The 24,741-nt window shown below is 39.6% G+C and overlaps 1 protein-coding gene across 1 annotated transcript in view; it reads right to left on the bottom strand.

The window, feature by feature from the left end:
- Positions 1 to 24,481, bottom strand: part of LOC120854102 (receptor tyrosine-protein kinase erbB-4) — a 1,232,614-nt gene extending 1,208,133 nt beyond the window's left edge. The window contains exon 1 of the mRNA XM_040227918.1: positions 21,473 to 24,481. Within this exon, the coding sequence (XP_040083852.1) occupies positions 21,473 to 21,554 (82 nt within the window). The 5' untranslated portion in view covers positions 21,555 to 24,481. The remainder of the gene's footprint in view (positions 1 to 21,472) is intronic.
- Between the last annotated feature and the right edge of the window lie 260 nt (positions 24,482 to 24,741).

Below are 24,741 nucleotides of genomic sequence, written 5' to 3'. Positions count from 1 at the left end.
TACAGAGCATACCACAATGTGTTAAGAGAATTGCAGTCATGTGTGGAACCACTAAGAATCAAAATATTTGTGTAAAAATAGACCATTTGGGGCACTACAAGGCTCCGGTAGGTATAATTTTGACCCTTGTTGTGAAGGACAACTTTAGCTATTCACTTATACAAATAGCTGAGTAAACAGAGAGCGCAAGCTGTTACCTGAACTCTTTCCTAGTTGAAATATAGGAATAGGAAGGAGAGCTGGCAAAAAGGAGTTAACTACTGTGCTGAGGTAACATCTGCTTGCCTAGCCTCTAATTCCACATCTAACTTCTGCTGGAGAAACAGTGACTGGGGAGGTGGTGGGGGTGAAAGCGAGGTCTTAGGACACAAATAGTTGCATGTCAGGCATTAATCCTAGAGAAGCTTTCCTTCACAAGTCCTGAGACTATTCCAAATAGGGATCACAGTCAAAAGGGACAGCTGTTTATAACCTCTTCTGAAAAGAGTTATTTGGGGCTACAACTCCTGATCTTCTTGTGTGTTCCCCAAATCATGTGCACTGATGTTCCTAGTCAAGATTTGTAATGGAGAAGAATGAAAAACCTATAACACCTGTTTTCCTAAATTAACTCCTTTTTGCCAACTCTCCTTCCTATTTTTCAAAGTGCAAATAAATTCAGAGAAGCTTGCTTTCTTCCTAGCTATACAATGTAGTATAGATCATTTATCCCTGAATTTTTTTTTAAGTACAGTAAATGCTACTCAATTGGAATATTTTAGCATTTTATTACTATTGGAAACATGAGAAACAGGACTCATGATGAGGTACAAGAAACTTTATAAATATAGGCACACCAAAATTTAATCAAACAACACAAGCAACTTCCCAATTCTCTTTTTGGAAAAACTGCAAACCATCATGTTCTTTTTCAGGAATATATTGATGGTGACAGTAGCTTTGGTGATATTAAAGCTACTGCATGAAATGATAAAGGGTAAATAAAATGGCTATTGGAAACTGGCCTTGCTAAGAGGAAAATAATTCATTTTAAAAATCAATAATTTTCTGCTTTTAAGCTATATTCATTTCAGGCAGATATGTCTACAGACAACCCACTTTAGCATATTTGCAAAAACTAAATAAAGGAACAAAATGGTTTGAAATAAAACAAAATAAAATTTAAAAATCCAAAGTGCTACATACAGATAAATACTATACATTAAATGAGCACTGGAGAAATAATGACACAATTAGAATCATGTGTACGTTAAATCCCTCCTAATGTGCAAGTGGTAAAGAGGAAAAACTGCTTCCATATTTGGTGGTAGGGACTGAGACAGGGGTTAATTTATAAACATGTGGGACCGTAACAAATGTTATAGTATTTAAACCTTATAAAGATACATTTTAAATAAGAAGGGCAAAATTAATGGCAATACTGATAGAAACTGACTGCCATTTCTGAAATGGGACAGGCACTCTAGCCTGGTTTTTAAGTAGGGTATTGACTGGCAGTGAAAGATGAAGACTGTTTTGGAAGTAGAATGAGTTGGTTCCTGATTCATGGGTGCAATTAGAACCACTCAGGGATGGAGGACAACAGGATCTTAAACAAAAGCCAGCAAGCGTGGAGTGAGATAACGGGAGGAGAGACTGGCTAAATGTTATGTGGTGGTCATTTCATTTCTAGCATTCTCATTTACCCGTTCAATATCCCTGCTTCTCTCATAAACTAGCATATTGTCTTTCTTTAAACTCAAACCTTGAATGTTAATTACTCTCATTTTCATTACCTCACCACTGAATAGGACTAATCCAAATTAAACTGCCAAATACCTGGTTAAAGGTTACCATAGTAACAACTATTGTCATTTACAGAATATATTCATGAGGTTTGATCTGCTCATGGTATCTCTGAATACCATTTGAAATATATCAGGACATCTTAATTGGATAAATATCCTCCAAAAATGTCTTTGATTTAAACATGCAGATAACACTGTTTTCCTCTAAATTTGTGATCAACCATAAGTTACAGAGAATGTCATATTAATGATAAATAACAACAAAATCAATGGAAGAAAATCTGTGGTAATAACTTGGATTATAGTTTAAAATGCCAATTTCAGGCTGCATTTAAATAAAAATCACCATTGTAGCTAAATGAAATCTCAATCCCAAATTCAACATTTGCATCTAAAAAACATAAAATTTAAGAAGCTACTGGCATGTGACAATTATTTTGTGTTACGATCCTCACATCTGAATTTTTAGTTATTTAACTGCTACACTGAAAAGTGTCAGTTGCTCAGTAGTATCTGACTCTGATGGACTGTAGCCCACCAGGTTCCTCTGTCCATGTGATTTACCCAGCCAAAAACTCCCACTGGACTGGGTTAGCATTTCCTTCTCCAGGGGATCTTTCCAACCCAGGGACTGAACCCAGGTCTCCTACATTGAAGGCAGATTCTTTACCATCTGAGCCACCAAGGGAATTCCCAACTGCTATATTAAAAGGTCTTAACTACAAGAGTAAAACTCATAGTGTGTCCCAGAAAGTCTGACAGAAACTTAATCACACATTACCACTGACCAATTTTTCTGAAGCATCACCTGTCAACTGAGTAACATAATGGCATGTAATGGAGCTTGTGAGCCAAATTTCTGTCTCTCAGGCTAAAGACAATAGTCTAAATAAAAATACATGTTTTATTGCTTATGCTGCAATTCACAGCATCTTTGAAAGTCTCCTGATTGGTAAATAAAAGTAACTATTCTCTTCCTCTAACTCACCTGCGTGCTGCATCCATGGGGTCACAGGGTCGGACACGAGTTAGCAACTTAACAACAACAACAAGCTCACTGGTGTGTAGGGAGGTTGAGATTGTTGCCAGAAAACAAGCAGTCAGCTTTAGAAGAGCAAAGATCAACTAGTAAAACTGCTAGTAACTAGTAAAACCCATTAGTAAAACTGCTTCTAAGCCTGAAGGTTTAGAGGTGTTTCAGTGTTAATCAGGGGGCTTCCCAGGTGACTCAGTAGTAAAGAACCCACCTGCCAATGCGAGAAACCCAAGAGAGGTGGGTTTGATCCCTGGGCTGGGAAGATCCCCGGGTTGGGAAGATCCCCCAGAGAAGCAATGACAATCCACTCCAGTATTCTTGCCTGGATAGTCCTATGGACCAAGGAGCCTGGCAGGCTACAGTCCATGCTGTCATAAGAAGTCAGACACGACTGAGCGACCGAGCATGCACACAATTTTAATCAAGAGAGCACAACTGGCAAAGGTCTGTGAATTAAAAGCTTTATGATGATATGCATAGCCTTTATTTGATTCTTTGGTTATCAAAATAAGTGTATAAAATCATGATACAGGGAAAGAACTTAATCCCAACAATGTACAGACTGTATTCTATATAGAAAATTCTGTTTCATGTTTGTAGATAGATCTTGAAGATTCTGCTCCAGCGTGCAGAAATTTTTCCAAAAATACATTCAGTCATACATTATATTAGTTGTGCCCTATCTTGAAAAGTTTAAATGCCTATAAAATGTAACATAAAATGTTATCTCATGAATTTGATTAAAAACCATTTTCTCTTGAAGGCGCTTTAAAAAACAATAAGGATGAAAGGACAGAGGATTTGAGTTTGCCAGGTAAACATAAATCTTTGGAACAAAACTGTCTCTCTAAGGTCTTTTTTTTTAATCCCCAAACTATAAAAAAAAGAATATGAAGGAAACATGATTTGAGAGAACTGCCTCTCACAGGGAGCCAAATTCTTTCCCACATAGTCTACTCACAGTACCCAAGCCCATCCATATATACAATGATTCTGCAAACCAGTATTGCATCATTTGTTTATAAACACAGGACACGGAACCGATGCTAAAATTATGAGAAAGCAGAAATCCATGGTCTTTTCACATTTAACATTTTGTATCTTTAACTGCATATTTCTTTTTTTGCTTTTAGCTGCTTTAGTTACCACACTACTACTAATACTATAGCACGTGTGTGTGTGTGTTAGTCACTCAGTCATGTCCAATTCTTTGCAACTCCATGGACCGTAGCTCACCAGGCTCCTCTGTCCATGGGATTCTCCAGACAAGAACACCTGCAGTTGGTAGCTATTTCCTTCTCCAGGGGATCTTCCTAACCCAGGGATCAAACCCGGGTCTCCCATACTGCAAGGCAGATTCTTTACGGTCTGAGCCACCACGGAAGCACATACACAGTCTACAAAATGTAACTGAGCATCTATGTGATAGACACTGTTTTACATGTATTATTTCATTTAATCCTCACAACTATGAGATTAATCTTAATATCAGATCCCATTTTTAGATGAGAAAATTGAAGCTTAAAAAGATTAAGAAATTAACCCATCTTTACATGGTTAGTATTCAAACCTGGACTATTTGATCCTTAAGTTCCTCTATTTAACCTCTACTTCAACTCTGCAATACTTTATTATTGATTTTTAAAAGTGACTAAACTGGTTACTCTATTTGAAGTATTATAAATGTACTGAAATTACAATGTGATAATAGAAAAGTAGTATTATTATGCTTGATCCTGTTTTCCTAGTTTTGCATATTCACAAATAAACCTGTTTATTAATAATTATCACAGGTACCAAATGAAATAACTGTGAATGGCCTAAAATAGGTAACAAATGAATCTATACTATCAATATCCTTCTTAGAGGTTTTAGTTTATTTATATAAAATATTGCAACTTAGACCATGAAAAATTGTTAGGACCTTAAGCATTGCTGACTTGCCACCTGCACAGATGTTTGCCATTTGGTAAATTAAATCTCTCCAAATTTCTGTTTCCTTGACTGTAAAATCAGGATAGTACTGGCCATGTAGTGAAGATTAGCTGAGGTATTCTATGAGAAGTGCTTTAGCACATTTCCTGACACCTAGGCCTTTAATAAGTACTAAGTATTAATTAAGACTTGGCTTTTTATCAATGAAGAATTAGTTGTGTCTCTAAAAATCAACAAAAAATAAGATTTTAAAAGCACACTAAACTGTGAAAAGAGAAGAGTAAGATGTTGGAACTGCTTGAGTCAGAGATACTGGTATATTCATACAGAGATACTCAGCAGGCAGTAGCAGAAATAACAGGATGGCCGGGCTCTCTGGAGAGAGGTGAGAGCTCAGAATGACTCATACAGAGGTGAGACAGAGAAAGGGATCCAGAAACTGAGACAAAATAGAAATGAAGGAAGAGGACAAAGGCCAGATAGAAGTGTGGGTAAAAAAATCACTTTTGTTGGGTGGGTTATCTTCATTCACTGCCTCTTTAAAAATGGATAACCAAAACTATAAGCCTAAAGTATACCCAGTAATAATCAAGTAGATTGCTAGAATATTGTCTCTGTTGTGACTCTGATCTTGGCCAGTTATGTCATTCCGAGTCTCAGTTTCCTTATCTTTAAAATGGAGTTAATACCACCTACCATGGCAGATTTTAGTGAACATTAGAGCTAATGCACAAAAATACCACCACAGTCACAGTGCTTGGTGTAGAGAAAGCACTGAAATGGATACAGACCAAGACAGCAAGGAGAGATGTAGTCAGAAAGACTTTAAAGCAGAAGGAAGCCCATAACAGGAATGCAGCTTTCATACCAGAGGAGAACTCAAAAGAATGTTAAAAGAATGGCAACTAAAGAAAAAAGCAGGAACATAAGTATACTTATAGCTGATTCACTTTGCTCTCCAGTAGAAGCTAACTCAACATTGCAAAGCAACTACACTCCAATAAAAAAAAGAAAAAGAAAAACATTTCATTTAGCATAGGTCTTACAGTATGGATCCCAAAGAGGCAGTAAAAGAAATGGAAATGTCAAAGGCCTTGCAGTAAATATTTCCCAAGCGGACTGAGAAAGGTTGACTTTATTTGTAGCCAACTGAAGCATGCATATGTGCCTTCATCTTTTTACTTCCTTTTGATTTTTAGTCTCTTTAGAAAAGGGCTTGTCTTTGGCTCTGACTTCTCAACACTGTACGCTCCACTCCGAACTAGAGGCCCAGTTTTCTAACCTCCTGCCCTGCCTATGGCCTCACCTTCTTATATATGTTTCTCCTTCTGGTTTAGTTAAACCCAGTCTTATAATTACCTGCTGGCATAGACCCGGATACACAATAAAATATTTGTATACTCTTATTCTGTATTGTGTGGCTTTTAAAACTGAGAATGATTTATTTCTGACAGTACATTGCTTTAGAGGTATGAGTGTCTAATACAAAGGCTATTGAGAAAAAACAAAACAGTTTATATTTAAGGAAACCAACCTTTAAAATACCTATCACATATCTTACAAGTCTGTTAAGGACAGGTAGATAGTGAAAAGCATTTGGGTAGAAATCCTAGTCAGAGAGACAGTGTTGCTTTCACTGCCTCAGTTTTCCAGAGATCAGGGCAGGATATTTGGGCATTATGTGCTCATGATGGACACACAGGGTGGGAAGGGCCCTCAGAGGCCACAGAACCCACTTCCCATCCCCAACATCACTGACCAGTTGCTCTTCAGCTGCCTCATCCATTCCTTGTCTTCACAGAAGAGGTGAAATCAGAGTTGACCACCCTATATACATATGAAGGCACTCACCACCTCCCAGGACAGACCATTCCAACTTTGGGAAGCTATAACTGTGAGAAACTCCTTGATGGTGTTCAACTGAAATCTGATGCCTTACAATTTCAAACAGCTGTTAATGTTTCTTTTCTCCAAGGCTACCCAGAACCCTGCTAATCCCATTTATATGTAACAGCCCTCCAACTTTTGAAGATAGTTATTATGCCCCTTCCCAAGCCTTCTCTTCCCCATGCCTGGCATCTCCTTCTTTCTATAATCATTCTTCAAATGAAACGTAACTTCATTGTTTTGTTGTAGAGTTTTCTTTGCAGAATAATACATCGCAGGTCCAAACATAAGCCATCAAGAGAATCACAATTAAGATGAAATTCACAACTTCTTTCACAATATTACAGTTTCACTGTGTAAAGAAATTTTAATTGAATGTTTTCTTATCCACCACAAATGAAGAGAGTATATCTGGTGCCCTCAAGGAACAGACTCCTATCTTAAGTGACTTGATACACAACTGTGGAGCAGTTGACACCTTGCCAGATAAACTGTTCATTCTGACTAATAACGTAAGCATGTAGTATGTTTATTCCCACAGTTATGGCAACTGCAAATTTAAATTGTTGTGATTCTTCTGCAGCCCAATTTATAGACAAACACGCATCACACATTTTCCCAATCACCCCCAGGAAAATTCATAGCATCTGCTTTACTTGAGTCCTTTACCTGCATCACTCATATGGTTTTCTCCTAGGTTAATTCAATATGAGAACTAGTGACATCCTATCTACTGTTTTTAAGCAATCTCCTTTTAAACTTCAAGTCAAGTAATAAAATACCTAAGCTGTGATACACAGCTTAGAAAGATGCCTCCTTCACACAGGCTAATACTTAATAGTGACAAAGTTAGTATGATACTATTCACATTCCAAGTATTTTAAAATACAGCAAAGACTTTATTACATGCAAGAATAACATTCAAAGTGGTTTAGAGAGGGCTCTGAGAAAGCCAATTGGTAAGAATGTGTTTTAATATTTTATCAAACAATAAAATCATAAGCAGTATAGCACTTGGATATTAGTCCTGGTAATGGAATATATTTTGTTGATCATATCCTTCCATACAGGCTTCCAGGATTTTGAAAATGCCAAACAAAAGTCTCAACATTCTTAGTAGAGATTAAAAAAAATAGACATGAAATTTATTTTTTTTTGTATATTTTAGTAAGAAGCATTGAAAAGCATTTGATCTTGACTCCCTATGAAATCAAAGATGTCTTTGGTTTAAAACCTCCATGTGCTGTATCAGCATATATACAATTACCACAGCTTTAATCAAGACAGAAGCTGTCTGAAAAAAATTAACCTTGAAATAACCACTGGAAATATGATGAGATGAACAATTCATGAATATGATTCTCTATAGTGAACTTGATTATGGAGGTTTCAATGTATCACCAGGGACAATAGGACTGCTAAATTTGAAGTTAAAACAACTGGAAAATATTATTAACTCTTTAGCTGATATTTTTACATAGTAAAAGTGTGACTTGAAATACTAATCCTTTTATTGTTACTTAAATGTGTCAACATAGTAGTAGTTAAAATATTACCAAATATCTGAGCTGAGTACTGATTTTAACTTAGATGCATTGTTTCATTCACAGCTAATAATGTCTATTGCAGTTAAAATGGGCACATTTAACTTAGCCAGGCAGTCTTAAGTCAGGACAAAACTCTAGCAGATATGTAAATAATATTATAACTTCTTAGATATCATTACATTATGACAGAAAAGACTTTCGGGATGTTTCTTGAGATATTCTCAAACATGGATACTATTGTCCAAATCCCTGGCTTTTTCTAGGATCATGTTGCCATCAAGCGATAGATGTTTTGTGGTATATTTTTTTCAAGTAAGTTAGTCTCTCTTAGAAATTCATTAAAATTTATTCTTTTGGATGATGACACTTTTATTTTTTAACAAAGATCAAGGTTTTGGTTTTTGTTTGTTTTGTTTTATAGTCACTTTCTAAAAATTACTGTGGATCCCATCATATTGGCTTATCCAACAGATGAATGACTACTTCCAGAACATTCATCTAACCATATACCAGATTTGAATCAGAAAATTATCTTAAAATAATGGGACTTCTGATTTACTCACAAATAATCAAAACCCTTGAATATGCAAAGCCCCACTCTACATGTCCTTGAAACAAAGATTATTTGGATGTTTTGGCATATTTTATTTTCAGCAGACCTGGAACAATTGAAATGTTTTTGTTTCTCCCTTTTTCTCGTTAATAAATCTACCTTCACAGTGCTCATCCTGTCAGTGAGAATTGTCATACTTGCAGAAATTTATTTTTATATAGCCTATAAATATTGAGTGAAAGCTGTTAAACTGTGGGAGACAAACTTCATCTGTACCTTTCAAAAGTGGCTGAGGCAGTTTGTAGGAGTGAAATAGCATGCATCAGATCTAAATTTGCTAAACAAAATTAGCTGTGTGCCGTTCTGTTTGTCTTATCTCTTTCTCTGCCCATGGTGTGCTAATTCTGGCCACCAGCAATATATTAAGTACAGAAAAAAAATAATAAATGTCCTTTTCATCAGCAGTTGCATAAAATGTTTTGTCTATTATTCTGTCTATCTCAAAGCATTTTATGTTTTCAAACTTCATTCAGCACTTAAAAAAAGAGAAAGTAAAAAGGCCACTGAAGAATTATATCTGAATACCAATCACTTCAGTTTCCATTAATTCCAAGTACACTTTTAGAGGTTTCGATATATCACCAGGGACAATGGGGCTGCTAAATATGAAGTTAAAACAACTGGAAAATATTATTAACTCTTTAGCTGATATTTTTACATAGTAAAAATGTGACTTGAAATACTAATCCTTTTATTGTTACTTAAATGTGTTAACATATTAGTAGTTAAAATATTACCAAATATCTGAGCCAAGTACTGATTTTAATTTAGATATATTGTTTCCTTCACAGCTAATAATGTCTATTGCAGTTAAAATGGGCACATTTATCTTAGGCAGGGGCTAAAAGTCAAAGATAGATTTTTAACTGTGCTAAATAACAAATGATTAAAAATTCAATGAGGTATATTTCAACTGGTAGGGCCTTAGTAATATAGATTTTATATACCCAAACTGCCAAGATTCTTTTAAGTCACACCATTATGAACTACAGAACTGCATAAGAGACAGCATTACATGACCCATTTTTAAAATATGGCATCAAGAAAACAGATATCTGGATTAAGTGTGTTCATATTTAGAGTGGAAGTATTTTGAAAATTATCCCTATAAAGTACATTATTTCATCCAAAGATATACTGAAGTGCTTGACCATATGAATTTACTCTTTATTACAATTTTTTTTCTCAAAAAATGCATTCTTCTACATTAACAGTAGATACCAACTGCATCCAGTAGGAAAAATATATATATAAAATGAAAGCCAAAATTCACCCTAAATGAGCGATAACATTACTTCTTAAGTTGTATAATCTTCAAACAAACAGAAGTACTGTAAAGCTTTTTGTAAAAAGGCTTCAGCTTCAGAACCGTTCTCCTGTATTGGTGCCTCCCAATAAGTTTTAATTTGGTGTTGCCTTTCTCTCAATAAGTTGTACTTTTATTTCTACACTGTTTTTAAAGAGGTTCCCCAAACTGCATAAACGCAGGTCCCCAAATCTTGAACATGCCCCTGCTTTAAAGTTTTTTCAAGAAGACAGGCTTTTATGATGATTTCCTTAACACAGTACAATACACAATGCAAAAATAAAACCCTCTGGAGAAGACAGTGGCAGAGGAGAAAGGCAGAGTAACCCAACGAGGAACTCCTTAAATGCTAGATTTACTGCAGCGGTCCCCAACGTTTTTGGTACCAGGACCAATTTCGTGGAAGACAGTTTTTCCATGAACCAGGGGAGCGAAGGATAGTTTCAGGATGATTCAAGTTCATTACATTTATTGTGCCCTTTGTTTCTATTATGATTACACCAGCTCCACCTCAGACCATCAGGCATTAGATCCCAGAGGCTGGGGACCCCTGATTTACTAGATAAGTTTCTTCAAATGGTTCCAGGGAAAACATAAAGAGCTGTTGACCTGACAGCAGAAGGACTTGGGCTGAGCATCCCCTTCTCTCACAGTGGGGCAGTTACAGCAGAAGAGCCACGCCTTTGAAAAGATCACTAACACCAGTGGCTGGGAGAAGACATGGAAGAGGAGGACCAGCAGACGGCAGAGGCAGTTGGTTCAGGACAGGCAGACAGCTAACTGCAGCGACAGATCCACACATACTGCCTCTTTATGCCTCTACTTCCTTGTCTGTGAAGAAGAAGCAATAATCCCAGACTCAAACTTTCTTCTCAGGGACTCTTAAAGGAAAAACAATCAGAAAAGTTGTAAAAAGAAATTTTCAGACAAAGATAATAAAGTCTCCATACCCAATTTTCTCATTAATAGATCACTCTGCAGACTGTTAGGTCTAATTTTTGATGTTACATTAATTCTTTCGGGCCATTATAAATTAAGGTACACTTAGGGTACCACAGTGACCTAGAAAGGTTGACAGTTTCTTGAAATCTGATAACCTGAGAAGCAATGTCTGGAAGAGCATTTTCCCTGGTAGAATCTGACACTATAAATACTATAATCATTTCACCAATTTTCAGAATGCAGAATGAATCATCTAAGAGAGCAGCTAAGAGAATCCCAGTCACCTCTCAGTTCAGTTATGCTGCAAGTATTTCTTTTATAGGAGCCTTTTAAAATGGGAGGCATATGTCTAGCTGTCTATTTTAAGATACTGAGAAATCTTAGTATTAACAAAGTTGTATTATCACATACATCTAGGAATAGAAAACACCACATTCTGTCTGGAACCCTTTTTTTCATGACATACTTATTAGCATTTCTCCAGAGGCAAATTCCCCCTAAGAGTTTGGGAAAATCACTTAATAACATAATTTTTGTATTGTTTTTCATTGGTCTCATTTGCCCTTGTTTAAAAGAAAGGGGAAATCTAGCATCTTGAGCTTCTTCATCAGTGTCTAATATGGTCTTCAAACACACTGTTAGGTCAATACATGTTTATTGCTTAAACTGATTAAAATTTTTAAATGAGAGATAAGAAACCTCAAAGAAATGGCCACAAAAACATAGGGTACTACAAGAGAGTTACATGTTTAAGAATGGCACTTACATATATTTAACTCACCAAAATAAGACAAAAATACTTTGTGCCATATTATGAGCAGACTCTAAAAATGGGAATGAGGACAAATGATATACTCTTGGAAACACTCCATTGAAAGAAATACCCTAAAGCTCAAGAAAGCAACTAAGGAAATTCCCCGGATAAACATTTCTAATATCTATTATTAAGAATTCTATAATTATGTTTTTAGAACAGCTTATTTGTGCATTTATATGGCTTAATTACAAGTAATAACCATCTATGAATGAGCTTAAAATTGTTTTGGCAAACGTATGTTATTCTTTCATTTAAAAAAATATTTTTAAAGAGCTTACCATGTATGTGGCACTGCATTAGTCTCTGCAGGAGATAAAAATGCTTGCTCTTAAAAAGTTATAACTATAGAATGGTTTAAGATTAAATGCAAATAGGTGATACAAATAAGGATTAAAGAGTAGAGTAGTGAATGAAGGAAGACTCAGTGAAGAGGTGTGATTTAATGTGGAAATGGAAAGATTCAACAATTTGGACAGGCAGGGACAACCAAGGGAGCCATGAATTCCAGGGAAAAGGGTCAGCCAAAGGAAAGAGAGCAAGCAAGGCTTTGGAATACCAACTACGTCAGCCTGGTTCTTAGAATACATCTTAAGAAACTCTTAAGGCTGGATCAAAAAGGAAACTGAAGACTATTTTAACAGGCTTTGAATTCTGCAATGGGAATCCATTGAAGGCTTCTGAATAGTAACTAGGATAATAAAAGTATGGTATTAGAAATGGTCACCTGGTAGTGACAAGAAGGAAGTCTAAAAAAGAGGATCTTCCAAGAGCCTGCTCTGAGTTTTTAAGGACTAGATGAGGTCAACAAAAGTCTTAGGGATTAGATTTTAATAAGCCGGGCAATCGAAAAAACTTCACTGCTCTAGTTCTAGACAAAATGATCAGACAAAAGGAACTCCTAAAAATGAAACTGTGTATCTAAAAGAATTATTCCTTTTTATTTTTATTTGGTTTTCATGGGTCCCCACAGAAAAAACTCATATTCTCGAAGCCTACAAGGAAGAATAGGAAATAATGACAAATAAAATTTTTAGTAAGAGGGGAGTATGCTTAAAGCAAAATGCACCCATGACCTCAATTAGGCATCCCCCGCTAGTTATGGGGCCCCATCCTGAAATAGAGGACTGGCGCACCCATTACTCAATCCTAGACATAGTCATAGAACCTGGAGAATCTGTTGCCATTTTTTCAGTCCTAATCAGCCATGAGATATCCTCAGCACATCACAGAAGACCAGTAGATGCATCTGAGAGCAGGGTTACAATCCCCATCTACATCCAAAAAGCTTAAAATTTGTATGTCCACCTAGACCACATGCACATGGGACCAGACATAAATAAAGGTCAGAATAAAGATATGGTAGGTAAAGTTTATTATTTGCAAGTGCGGCCTTTCTGGAAAATAAAGGTGTGTTTACTGCTCCCTTCATTTTCTTCTCTTTAAGCACTTTTAGATTATGTTTCAAATAAAATAAATATTTTACACACGACGGTGTATATATGTCAATGCTACTTTCTCAATTCATCATACCCCCTCCTTCCCCTGCTATGTGAAGCTGCTGTGCTCTATGATGACCTAGAGGGGTGAGATGGTAAGGGGAAGGGAGGCTCTAGAGAAAGGATATATACATATATACTACTATATATATATAGTAATAATTATGACTAATTTGTGTTATTGTATGGTAGAAACCAAAACAATACTGTAAAATAATTATCCTCCAATTTCAAAAAAGTTAAAATACAATAAAATATATAGAACATTCACAGAGCCTTGATTCATATTAGTTTAACTCTCTGAATTGAGAAAGTGAGTCTTATGTATTCTTATTGGTATTTAGTATGCTTCAGAAGGGCTTCCCTGGTAGCTCAGTGGTGGTAAAGAATCTGCCTGCAGTGCAGGGGACCCAGGTTCAGTCCCTGGGTGGGAAAGATCCCCGGGGGAGGGCATGGCAACCCACTCCAGTACTCTTGCCTGGAGAATCCCATGGACAGAGGAGGCTGGCAGGCCATAGGGTTGCAAAGGGTGGGACACAACCTGAAACAGAGGACTAAGCGACTAAGCAGCAGCAGCATGCTTCAGTAACCCCATGATATTGGAAATAACGTGATTAACAGTAATGATCCTGAACTAGCTCTCAAGAGAGAGGTTTAATGATATTGCAGAGGAAGTTTCCTGGTGTCTATGTTAATGTTTTTACAGAGGGGGACCCATTTTCATTGCAAATTTCTAACAGAGAGTGACTCTTCCCGCCAAAACAGGTTTAAACCTCCCTTCTGTTGCCATGGTCAATGAAATGCTGATCATGTCCATGTCCAGAAAGCTCTGGCGCTTAAAGGAAGTTAGGGCCGACCAAAGAGAGGTAAGGTTAAATCAACGACTTTCAGAGTCACAAGGCCCAGAGGCAGCATCTTGCAGAAGCCAACTAGAGGGAGACAAAGGCACTAGAGACATAAATTTATAAAGTCTTAGTACTTAAAGCTTGGCTTAGATGCACTTGTGCAAAGAATAACTGTGATCCTAGTAGGGCCTGAAAAAAGACGAGGACCCAGTAAGGACAGTGGTTAAGACAGAAAACCTTGGTTCCAAGGATGGGCCTGGATAAGTCTGAAGTATTCCCATGGATTTGCTAGTTAAGGGTCCCCACCAACTAACTGTCCATGAAGAACCCATTGTTTATCCTTTAAAATCAATTTTCTTAAAGCATGCATATTACTTAATACAGAATGAAGAAACAACCATTCTCTATGTATTGGTTATCTTCACAAAGTCACAGGTAAAAGAAACTCTTGAAGGCACTGTTATATACAGATACTAACATAGGCAACTCTCATCTTTTAGGATCAAAATGCTATGTAAAGAATAGACACTACCAGCTAAACATTGTACAGAATCAAGTCATAATAAAGTTGCTTTATTTCTTTCATCTTAATGTGCTGTAAGTTACAAATGCAATCAATGATTATTCCTAAATATAAATTAAAGATGATGTTCCCCAGTTTTCCCCTTGAAAAGAACTTCACAGTCTGATAATTAGGCCCATGGCTCTAATCCATTTGTTTTCATTCAATCTTGCAAGACTCCTTTAAAATAGCACAACCTTGAATTTATTTATTCTTTTGTCTGCAACTTTTCAAGTACTTCTGTGCTAAAGAAAATGATATTAGTGTTGGAAATTGCCAACTGACTTATACTGCCTAATTTCCCTGGGCTCCCAGTTTCCTCACCTAGAAAGTGAAGAGTGGACTAGATGAGTGATTTTGAAACAGTGCTTGAATTCTGTAGGCCAGCACGGAATAGTCCCTGCCAGAGTGGGAAAAAAGTAGGGGAGTGCCAAAGGCAGGGGGCACAAAGCTGGCTTCTCAATGAAGCTTTAACAAAAGACATCTATTTTTACCCTTTACCTGTTCTCAATACCAAGGCTACACACGAGTTCACATGAAAAAAAAAAAAGAGGTTCCTTTTAAAAATAATTAAAAACCAATGGTTTGCTTTTGTCTAAAAAGTCTAAACATCCTTTTTTTGTCTAACTGAATCATTAAAAAAAAAAATCAAGATGTTAATTGTTTAAGTATCACTTTCAGCTATACTGATGGAAATGAAAAAACTGAGACCTAAAGCAAGAAGTCTAAGCTAAATTCACACAGAAAATGATTGTATGACCAGAATCCGATTCTCCTAACTTCTCTTCTGCTGCTTTACGCTGTAGCATCCCACAACAGCAGGGCTGCTGCCATACTACCCATAGCTCAGGCGTGCACCATTCCCATTAAATTCTATGTGGCTGCTGCCCCCTGGAGTTGTGCCAAGCAACAGGCCTGCAAAGCAATCACATATTTAAAATGAAAACAATTATAAAACAATTACGACATGCTCAAAAAAGCACTTTAGAATTAAGCCCCCAAATATCCATATATTTTGCCTCCATGTTATAAAAGTGAGATAGTTCTCTTCCCTCTTGAAAAATTAGTACAAACACAAAGCACCAGTTGAAGTGTCAAATATTAAAAAAAGAAAGAGGCTTTAAAGCTTTGATTAAAGCACTGGGAAAATAGGTCAATTTCTTTAATAACATGTCAGAATTATCAACAACTCAGAAAAAGCCAAATAAGACGAAATCTAAAGAGACCACAGACCAGTTCTGAAAAGTAGAGTTTTGGGGGAAATGGCCTTCATATACACATTCTTCAAACTTAATAATCTCTTTATTTCATTTAGATAGGCGCTCTTCTAACAGTGCTGGTCTTTTAGAAAGTTTAAATTATGTTTATTAACATGTGTTCATGTTTTAAGTATATCAATTTAACTCATTATTGCTATGTATCTCAATATCACAGGATTTTAAAGCCATTTTTTCAGAAAACTGCTATACAATGAAGAAACAGAGAACACATGCATTTTACCCTCAGGCATGCAAGCCAAGTCACAAAGACGAGATGTGAATTGCTCAAGGTGTTAAAAAGAATTTGGAGGAGGAACAATGTCCCTATAATACAGAAATCCCTATTTGAACCACCTGGCTATGTCCTGTGTCAAACTTAACCACACTATAGATAGGCAAAATCTCCTTCAAATTATGTAGGAAAACTATAGTTTCAGGAAGCTCTGGTCTAAGCTCTTTTATTTAAAAAGGAAAGGAAAGAAAGAAAATTGAAGAATTACTTGTCATTATAAACTGCAAATTTCAATCAGTAGGAATACTAGCTAGCATGAAAAGTGAGGTTTTACTTTAACTGCCTAATATTTAGAATAATTCAGAAAATGAATATTAGATAAAGATGCAACATAGCTCCATATGGTCAAATGCAACATAGTAGAACATTTCTTAAATGATATAACCTAGAGAAAAGTTTATACTTTGATTTAAATTCTGCCCTGTGTCCTTACTCAGTAGATCACTGTCAAAGATAACAGTGGAACATGCTTGACAATTAATTTCTGTAGAACAGCTATAGTTTTAAACATCCATAAGCTAATTTCAATGTAAAGATTAACATCTCTCTCTAAAAGCAGTATCTCTCAAAGGGGTAAAATCAACCATGATTTCAAGTGCCAACAAGTTTGCAAGTAACAGAGTTTTTTTGATCATTTGCTTTATGTTACAGGCACTTAAAATTTACTCATGGATATCCAACAGCAGCAGGACACTGTCAAATAAAGCAAAACCATATTCTTGCTTTTAATATATACTAACTTTTCTTAATAACTGGATTCAAGTAATACAAAAAATGACACCACTTTAAAACACAGCAATGTTTAAGGTGCACTAAGTCATTTTCTAAAATGTGTGCCTTACATAGTCATTAATCTCAAGGTGGCTCTAATCACAGGGCTTCAGAGAATATTCAGATACAGCACATTGCCTTGCATCCCTAGCATTTTTGAAGTGGTAGTAGTCTAACTTTTATGGTCAAGAAGGGGAAAAGAGGGAGAGAGAAGGTAAAAAAGGGACTTCTCTGTAGAAAAATTTGGCCTTGGAGTCAGGGTTTTTGAGATGCGCTAGTGAGCTCGGATCGATGCCTTTTTATTTTCTTTCAAGAATAAATCTGAGCAATGGAATGGCTTGCGATTGTCCAGCCAACCAGCCATATCAGATTTATCAGAAAGAAAGAATGAAAACTGGCTCAGAGGACTCCTGCAGTGGCTGAGTGGCAGGTTGCTGGGAAAGACATGCACAAAAAGAATACCGTTAGTGATAATGGGGAAAATATATACTCATATGTGTAAACTCAATAAATAATAAGATATAAAAAAAGAACCTATAGCAATGGAAAGGGTGAATGCAGAAGACAGATGATAAATAGCACTTCTATTTAAGAACCAAAGGGATGAAAGCTCATGAATACTAAATATTTGAATCTACTTTAAGAAGAAAATATGGTTTTTCCTCAAATGAATGCAAACTCTAAAAATCAGTCAATGCAAACTTAGTGTGTTCAGGCTAGAACAAAAAATACATAAATCTTCCATGAAGTGCATGCCCCGGTAAATATTCTAATGCAATTCCTTAATTAAGACACATATTCAGTGACTAAATGAAAATTATACATATAAAGGAGTAAGTACCTTGATTTCAAAAAATTTGACTTTCTATGCATGTATGAAAAAAATAAAAGGAGTTTGGTTTAAGGAAAAAAAATCAGAAATCAAAGAATCATGACACAACCAGAGTCATCCAATTTTACCATATCAGTCCACATTATAGTATTTTCAAGTGATTTGCAGTCACAATAAAAGGTATAAATTTATTTGGGAGCATCTTGAAGAAAAAAAAACATACCTTACTTTAAAAAGGCTCCTTTTACATATATATGAATTTCAAAAATTGAAAGAAAAGAAAAAGTGGAAACTGTACTCATGGGTGTGTTTACAATAAATACATGCAGGGAGAGAACTGATTTTTTTAAATTATATTGAACATCTTTTCATCATTTAATTAAGTTTTATTCACCTTTTTCTTCTCAAATGTTTAAAAATTTAATTCTGGAGATATATCTCAAGGACGGAGAAAAAATACATGCTCTTTTATAGAATGAAAAGCAGGACTAAGTTACTTGCAAATAAAAAATAGGGGCTGAACTTGTTCATCACATATCACATATTAAGGTATGTAAGACCACCACCTCAGTACCACTACCCATATATACATATATATTTCAACACAAATGTGATACTGATCATTTCTCCATCATGGCGGGAAGACTGAAATTTTGGAATTCTTTTTAGAGATAAAGGTTTTATAACAGCCATATAAAGGACTCTTGGCTATAGTATTTTTCGATAAAATAAATCACTCGAAATGAGACAAAGTCTTTCAGAATACTAAAAAACAAAACAAGCAAAAAAATCTTCTCTAACGCTGATTTTCCCCCCCAAGGAAGAGAAAAATAAGAACATGCCCTCTTCAGATACAACTATTTTATATCTTAGATCTATACAACAGAACCCTGCCCATCTCATATTTTTATTCTGTTCACATAGAGCAGTAAATAAGGTGCATTCCTTCTGCTTCTTAAGAAATTAGCATTTCAAAAATATGCCACTTTCCCCTGAACTCCAAGCGTGTCTAATAATGCGAGAAGCAGATTGTCTTCCCTCGTTTCCTTAATTTGTTTCATCTAAAAGCAATTCACTCAACATCTTGTCGCCCTCTGGCAGCTTAGTTTACTTATCCGCACTTAATTTCTCATTTGGACCAAAACAAACTCCTCCAAACTGCTACTGACGGCTAACCGCGAGAGGGGAGACACGCAGTATGTATTTACTTGGGAACATACAGCCATACATCCACAACCACAAACACACAGAGCCTCACTCATACCCCAGAATGTAACTTGGTTTTATAAAAGCACCACATTAAAACCAGCCAAACTTTCCCTGTCAGGTGCGGGAGGGTGGGGGTGGGGAAGATTGGGGCGGGGGGGAAGGTGTCCTGGAGGCATTTAGTTTCCAGTGGATCACCTTAGCCTGCGTGTTAAAATTATACCAGGGAGGCAACCGGGAGCTTTTCTTTGTGCGGCCCTTTCATCTAGATCACTTTGTATTTGGAACAAGTGAGGCTCGCCTTTGTGCCCCCAGAATTTCAAGTACAGAGTCACACTCGGAACAACAATGGCACGCTAATCCTCGCGCTCTAACTGGGCTCACTTGTGTGGGTCTGACAATTCACGGGGGGAAAGCGGGAAGAGACCAGCGAGGGTGCGAGCCGGTGTCGCCGGAGACGAGGAAGAGGACAGCTGCAGAACTAATTTGGATTACATTCCTTGCAGAAATTCTGAAAAGGGCTTTTAGGCATAGCTCAAGCCCGAGCTGCACAGTTAATACCCAATCGCTGCGGACTCGCAGCCGGGTCCCCCAGCGGCAGAGGTTGCACCAGACAGCCCCCCAGTAGGTCGCCCGGTGGAAATTCCTGTCGGCTAAGCCTGCGTGTCAGTCGCAACTGCTTCTGAATGGGTCAATGTGCATAATCAACCCATTGAGGGGAAATATGAAGGGACGCGGAGTGGGGAGGGAGATAAAAAGGGATGTATCTAAGAGGCCGCTTGGAATCTCAAGTCGGTGTTGGTGTAATTCCGGAGGTGGCTAGAGCCTGGGACCTGGTATGCATGAAGAATTTCGGAGTAATTGGGAGGGTGCAAACGGCCAGAACAAACGGCGCACATTGTGCCTTTCGAAGGTCATTTTGAAAGGCTCGAGGATTGTAACTTGTTATTTACTAGGCGAAGGGGGAGCGGGGGGAGGCGGCGGCGGCGGGGGCGGAGCGGGAAAACTCCAGCGCGCTGTTTTCTTGGTGAGGTCAGAAGGACACCCTCCGAGGGCCTGAAACTCCCTCTCGCCACTCCCCGGGGGCTTATCTTCTCAAGGTGCCTCCCACGCTCTCGCGACCAGCCCGGTATGGTTCCCGAAATCTCCCCGGCTCTCCAAAAGGGCCCCCTGGGCCGCGTCAGTTCCCGGTTTTCCTGGCCCTTTCCTGTCCCACTTTCATCCTCAGGAAACTCATGTGTCAGAAACTTTGAGCTCCCTGGGCCCGCAGGGGCTGTCATCCACCCTGCGGGCGCCGCCGCGCCTCCTCCCCGGGGGTCAGTTCGCCTCCTGCCCCGCGGGGTCCCGGGGCGCGAGCTCTCCGGGCAGCAGCGGTAGCGCACCCAGTGCCGCAGCACCCGCCTTGGCTTCAATCAATTCGCCTGACGGGTCGCCTCGGCAGCCGCGCCCGGCAGTAAACAGAAGTTGGAGGGACTCCGGCCAATAGCAAGTTGAACTACAGGAAGAACTCTTCCTGAAGCCAAACGCAGAAACCGACGGGAAGGCCGGGCTCCCGGCTTAAGTCGGTCAGGCCATTTAAAAAAAAAAAAAAAGGTCAAGCAAGCAAGCCAGCTCCCCCTTAGTCCGCGGGGCGAGGGCTGGGGACGCCAGCGGAGGAGGCCTTGCGTTCCCGGGCCCCCCGGCCGAGCCGTGTCCTCCCGCCGGGCTCCAGCTCCCGGGCTGGGCTCGAGTCGGGTCTGACCCCGCAGGCTCGGACGGCCAGGAACGCAGTGGCCGCGGGCAGCGCACACAGGTGCAAAGCCGGCTCTCGGAGCTCCTCTCCCCACTGCCCTCCCGCTCCCCGGAGCCCAGCTGCCACGGCCCCGGGATCCCAATCCCGCCTCGGAGCCCCGGCCGGGCAACGCTTCTCCGAGGCTTCTTCCCTCACGGGCGGGGGCGGGGGGTAGGCAGACGCTGCAAGGAGCGTCTCCTCTGACTCCGGCTTTGGGTCTCCCACGTCCCGCACAACAGGCGCTACCAGAAGGGATCCGGCTTAGAGAGGCTCGAAGAAAACGCGCGATAAATAAACAAGGGGAGAAAGAGAAAAGGGACGGAGAAAGGGGCGCAGAGTGGTTTTTCACGATAAATAAACACATGCCCACGCAGAGGGTAAGTTTGGGATAGAAAGAGGGGCGAACGAAAAACACAAGGAAGAGACGCGGGTGACGTGGTCCCTCCACGCCCGAGAGCGAGAGGGTCTCTGGTTGGGCTAAGGGCGCAGGGGGCGAGGAGCCACCCGGCGCCGCTCGGCCGGCAGCAGCAGGTTCAACCCTGGGAGCGCGAGAAGGACCGCGACCCACCTGACTGAGAAGAGCTGGGCTGGACGGTCCCCGCCGCCACGAGAAGGCTCACCCAGACCCACAGTCCTGTCGCCAGCTTCATTTTTTGGAAGTCTCAGATCCAGTGCTGACAATTACATGTCCAAATGGCATAATCCCCTTTCGGACACGCGGAGGAGATCCCTCGGCCGGGGGCGCGTGGGGGCGCGAGGGGCACTGGCGCGCGCGGTGCACCGGCTCCGAGCGCGGGCGACCGAGTCCGCGTCCGCGGGTCTAGGGCCCGGACCCGGGGGACCGGGAGAGGGTGCGCGGGAGGGCGCGCGCGGGTGGGAGTGTACTGGAGGGTGTGCGGCGGCGCTCCGAGCCGGACCGGGCAGCTACGTCCCCGTGTGAGCCTCCGCTTTCTCGCTCCCTCCTCACTTTCTCGCTCTCTCCCTGGTTGGCCAACAATAAAAAGGAAGGGTTCGGAAAAGGGTTTCCAAAAAAAAAAAAAAGTTGATTGCAAACAGGCGGTAGGTTTCCGGCCTCTCCCCCCAGCCCGACTCTGTTCGACTCCCTTTTCAGTTTCCTTGCACCTCCAGTCCAAATTGGGAGGAAAGGGGCGGGAGGGAGAAGCTTCTCGCTTCACCCCCGATCCTGTCCTTTTTTTTTTTTTTTTTGCTGTCAGCTTTCTTCACACTTGTCCGGCGGCTGCGGTAATTAAAGCTCCGAGCGTCATTTCCAACGCTCCGCGGTCTCCAGCTGCAGCCCCACCGAGAAATTAATAAGACTCCGTCCGGGAGGGAAAAAAAAAAAGGTTGGGGGAGGGGGGGCGGGCGGTGGGTAAAACAACCCTCCACGCAGCCAGGCTGGCTCGGCTCAGCCACGCAAACCCCGCCCCCGCTCTGACCCAACTAGCCACGCCTTCCCCCCAAAGGGAAATCTTATTGGTTCAGCCACTCCCCAAAATCGTGGGCCTCAGGAGTTGGGAAAACACCTGTCAGGGAGCTGTGAGCCTAGCGGTGGGGGCGGGGGGAGCTGAATTTAAAGGGCTCACCGGAGGCCACAAACTGAATCAGAGACCACACGCCCCCCTACCCCCAGCCACACGCCGGACAGCTGGCCCGGAAAGCGTGGAGACCACCCGAGAGATGCTTTACAAAAAAGATTGTGTTTTTTTAGCCAGAAAGTCACCATTTACTCCACACTCCACGGTGCTCATCCACAGACTGGACCTGCCCTAGAAATAGAAGAAAAGAATACGCTGCTTCAATTGTATTAGCCTCCCTCGCTTCCTACTTCCTCGTGCTTCACATTCAGACAGTAGTTCAAAAGCTGGTTCAGTAATTGCTAACATCTGCGGAGTAGGTAGTCCTGGGAATGTAAGTACTCCTCTTTCTTCAGTCTATATTACTATACAGTCTCTCCCATCATTCCCACACTCGCAAATTGATCAAACTAGACTTTCACTTTTGTAGAGCTGCATCTTTAGATTTTTTAGACTTTATGGGGTCACTTCATCTTTTCCTTGGACTCTAGGACAACTTGGTTTTAGGTTCATTCTCATTAAGCAGATTCTAGTCCAAAGACACCAATTTGGTTCTAAATGGCTAGAAATTGTCCCAGGGCTGAGCTGCTCAGTCTGAAATAACTTAAGGCAAATGTTAGGATATAACCAATCTTAAATAATTAGGTTTATCCTACAGTGGATCCTGCTTTAGTCCTCTTCCATGTTCACACTCCACGACCTCCAGAAGTCATTGCTAGCCATAGGAGTTTCTGGACTCTTCTTGGTCTAAAACATATGGGATTGGATCATATCAGTGCACATATCCCTTGCTTTTTACAACTCTGAAACTGTACCCAGGACAAAGGCCAGAACCTCCTGAGGGTAGGGGATTATTGGTTTGCTATTTGCACAGGCCTTCTATGAATGAATTATTTTCCCTTTTCGGCTTCTCTAGAAGCAGCAACTACATAAATAAAAAGTATCAGGGGAGTTTAAAAATTAAGTCACCCTGCCTCCTCACTCATCATTTGAGACCTTCCTATTCCTCCCCCACATCTTTTATCTATAGTCCTGTCCCTTAAGAATGTGGATGGAGTTGGAACAAAGTGAAACAGCAGCTTCTTCCCAGAGGCCTCAGCCTCCCCTTTCTTAGGTCCACAGCAAGTAAGAGGAACAGAGAGGAGGCCAAACAAGCTGAGCATGCAGCTTTATCCAGAAGTAGCACAGGGCCAGGAGAAACTAAACCTTGAGCAGGTAATGGTTTCTTGGCCAGTGGTACTGACTGCAGCAGAAGTGTTCACACTGCTCTTTGGGATTGTCTTTGCTGTTTTTCTCAGCCTCTTCCCTTTTTCTTTTCTTTCATTCAATCTCTTTCCACTTCCCTTTCCCCAAATCGCCTTGTGTTTCTTAGGATGACTCTCAAACACCTCTCTTCCATGAAAATTACTTCTTTTAAAAATTTCCACCTCTCCCCAGAAATGCAACTTAAGTGATTTTTTTTTTAAGTATTGCTTTTGGAAAAACTTAAATTTATGTATTGAAAAAGTCTTCTTTCTGACAATTACTTTGAAAAAAATGAAGAAATAAATAGTGTATTTTAGCTTAAATTGAGGGAAAAATTAAATATTCTGGATTTTTTTTTCTACTTGAGTCCATTGTAATAATTTTTACTCTCCATCAATTTGATAGTTCTGTTGGGGCAGGAACTCTCCTATATACTTTGATTTCAATCAGGTATCTAAAGTAATTCTTGGTAAAAGAGGTATTTCAGTTAATATTCATTGGTTTTAAAAATTTGGTCTTACATATATTTTGGATGCTAGACAACCTATACAAGATACCTACCAATTTCATTAGACTTGACACACTTGTGATTTGCCTTTAATCCTCAAGTTGTTCAGGCTTGATCCCATTTTCCTGGTTCTAACCGATTGATTGATACCTGGCCAAAGTTGTGTATCTGACCACTAGCCTATGGAATGAATTGGCATGAAAGCCCTACTCAAAAAGAGCATCCTATTCAATGGTGACTGGTCTATCCTGAGTCTAGCTCAAATAATTTGAATATTAGAGCCCAGAGATTTAGACAGGAAGGTGGTACTCTGTATGGGCATATGGGAAGAGTGAGAAAGTAGAAGTCATGAGCCAGAGTCAAAGATTAATTCTATTTCTACTTTCATTTGTTTTCCATCTCAAGTGAGTCATTCTAAGTTGAGACACTCAAAGTTCCAAGTTAGACAAGTTAAAATGCCTTGGTCACTATTGATCAGATGAGAGATGGTGACTCCCAGTGAATTTCTCC

The sequence above is a fragment of the Oryx dammah genome, unplaced genomic scaffold (genome assembly GCF_014754425.2).
Source record: "Oryx dammah isolate SB20612 unplaced genomic scaffold, SCBI_Odam_1.1 HiC_scaffold_27, whole genome shotgun sequence".
NCBI lineage: Eukaryota > Metazoa > Chordata > Mammalia > Artiodactyla > Bovidae > Oryx > Oryx dammah.
The sequence above is the reverse complement of the archived record's forward strand: the minus strand, read 5'-3'. Positions and strand labels throughout refer to the sequence as shown.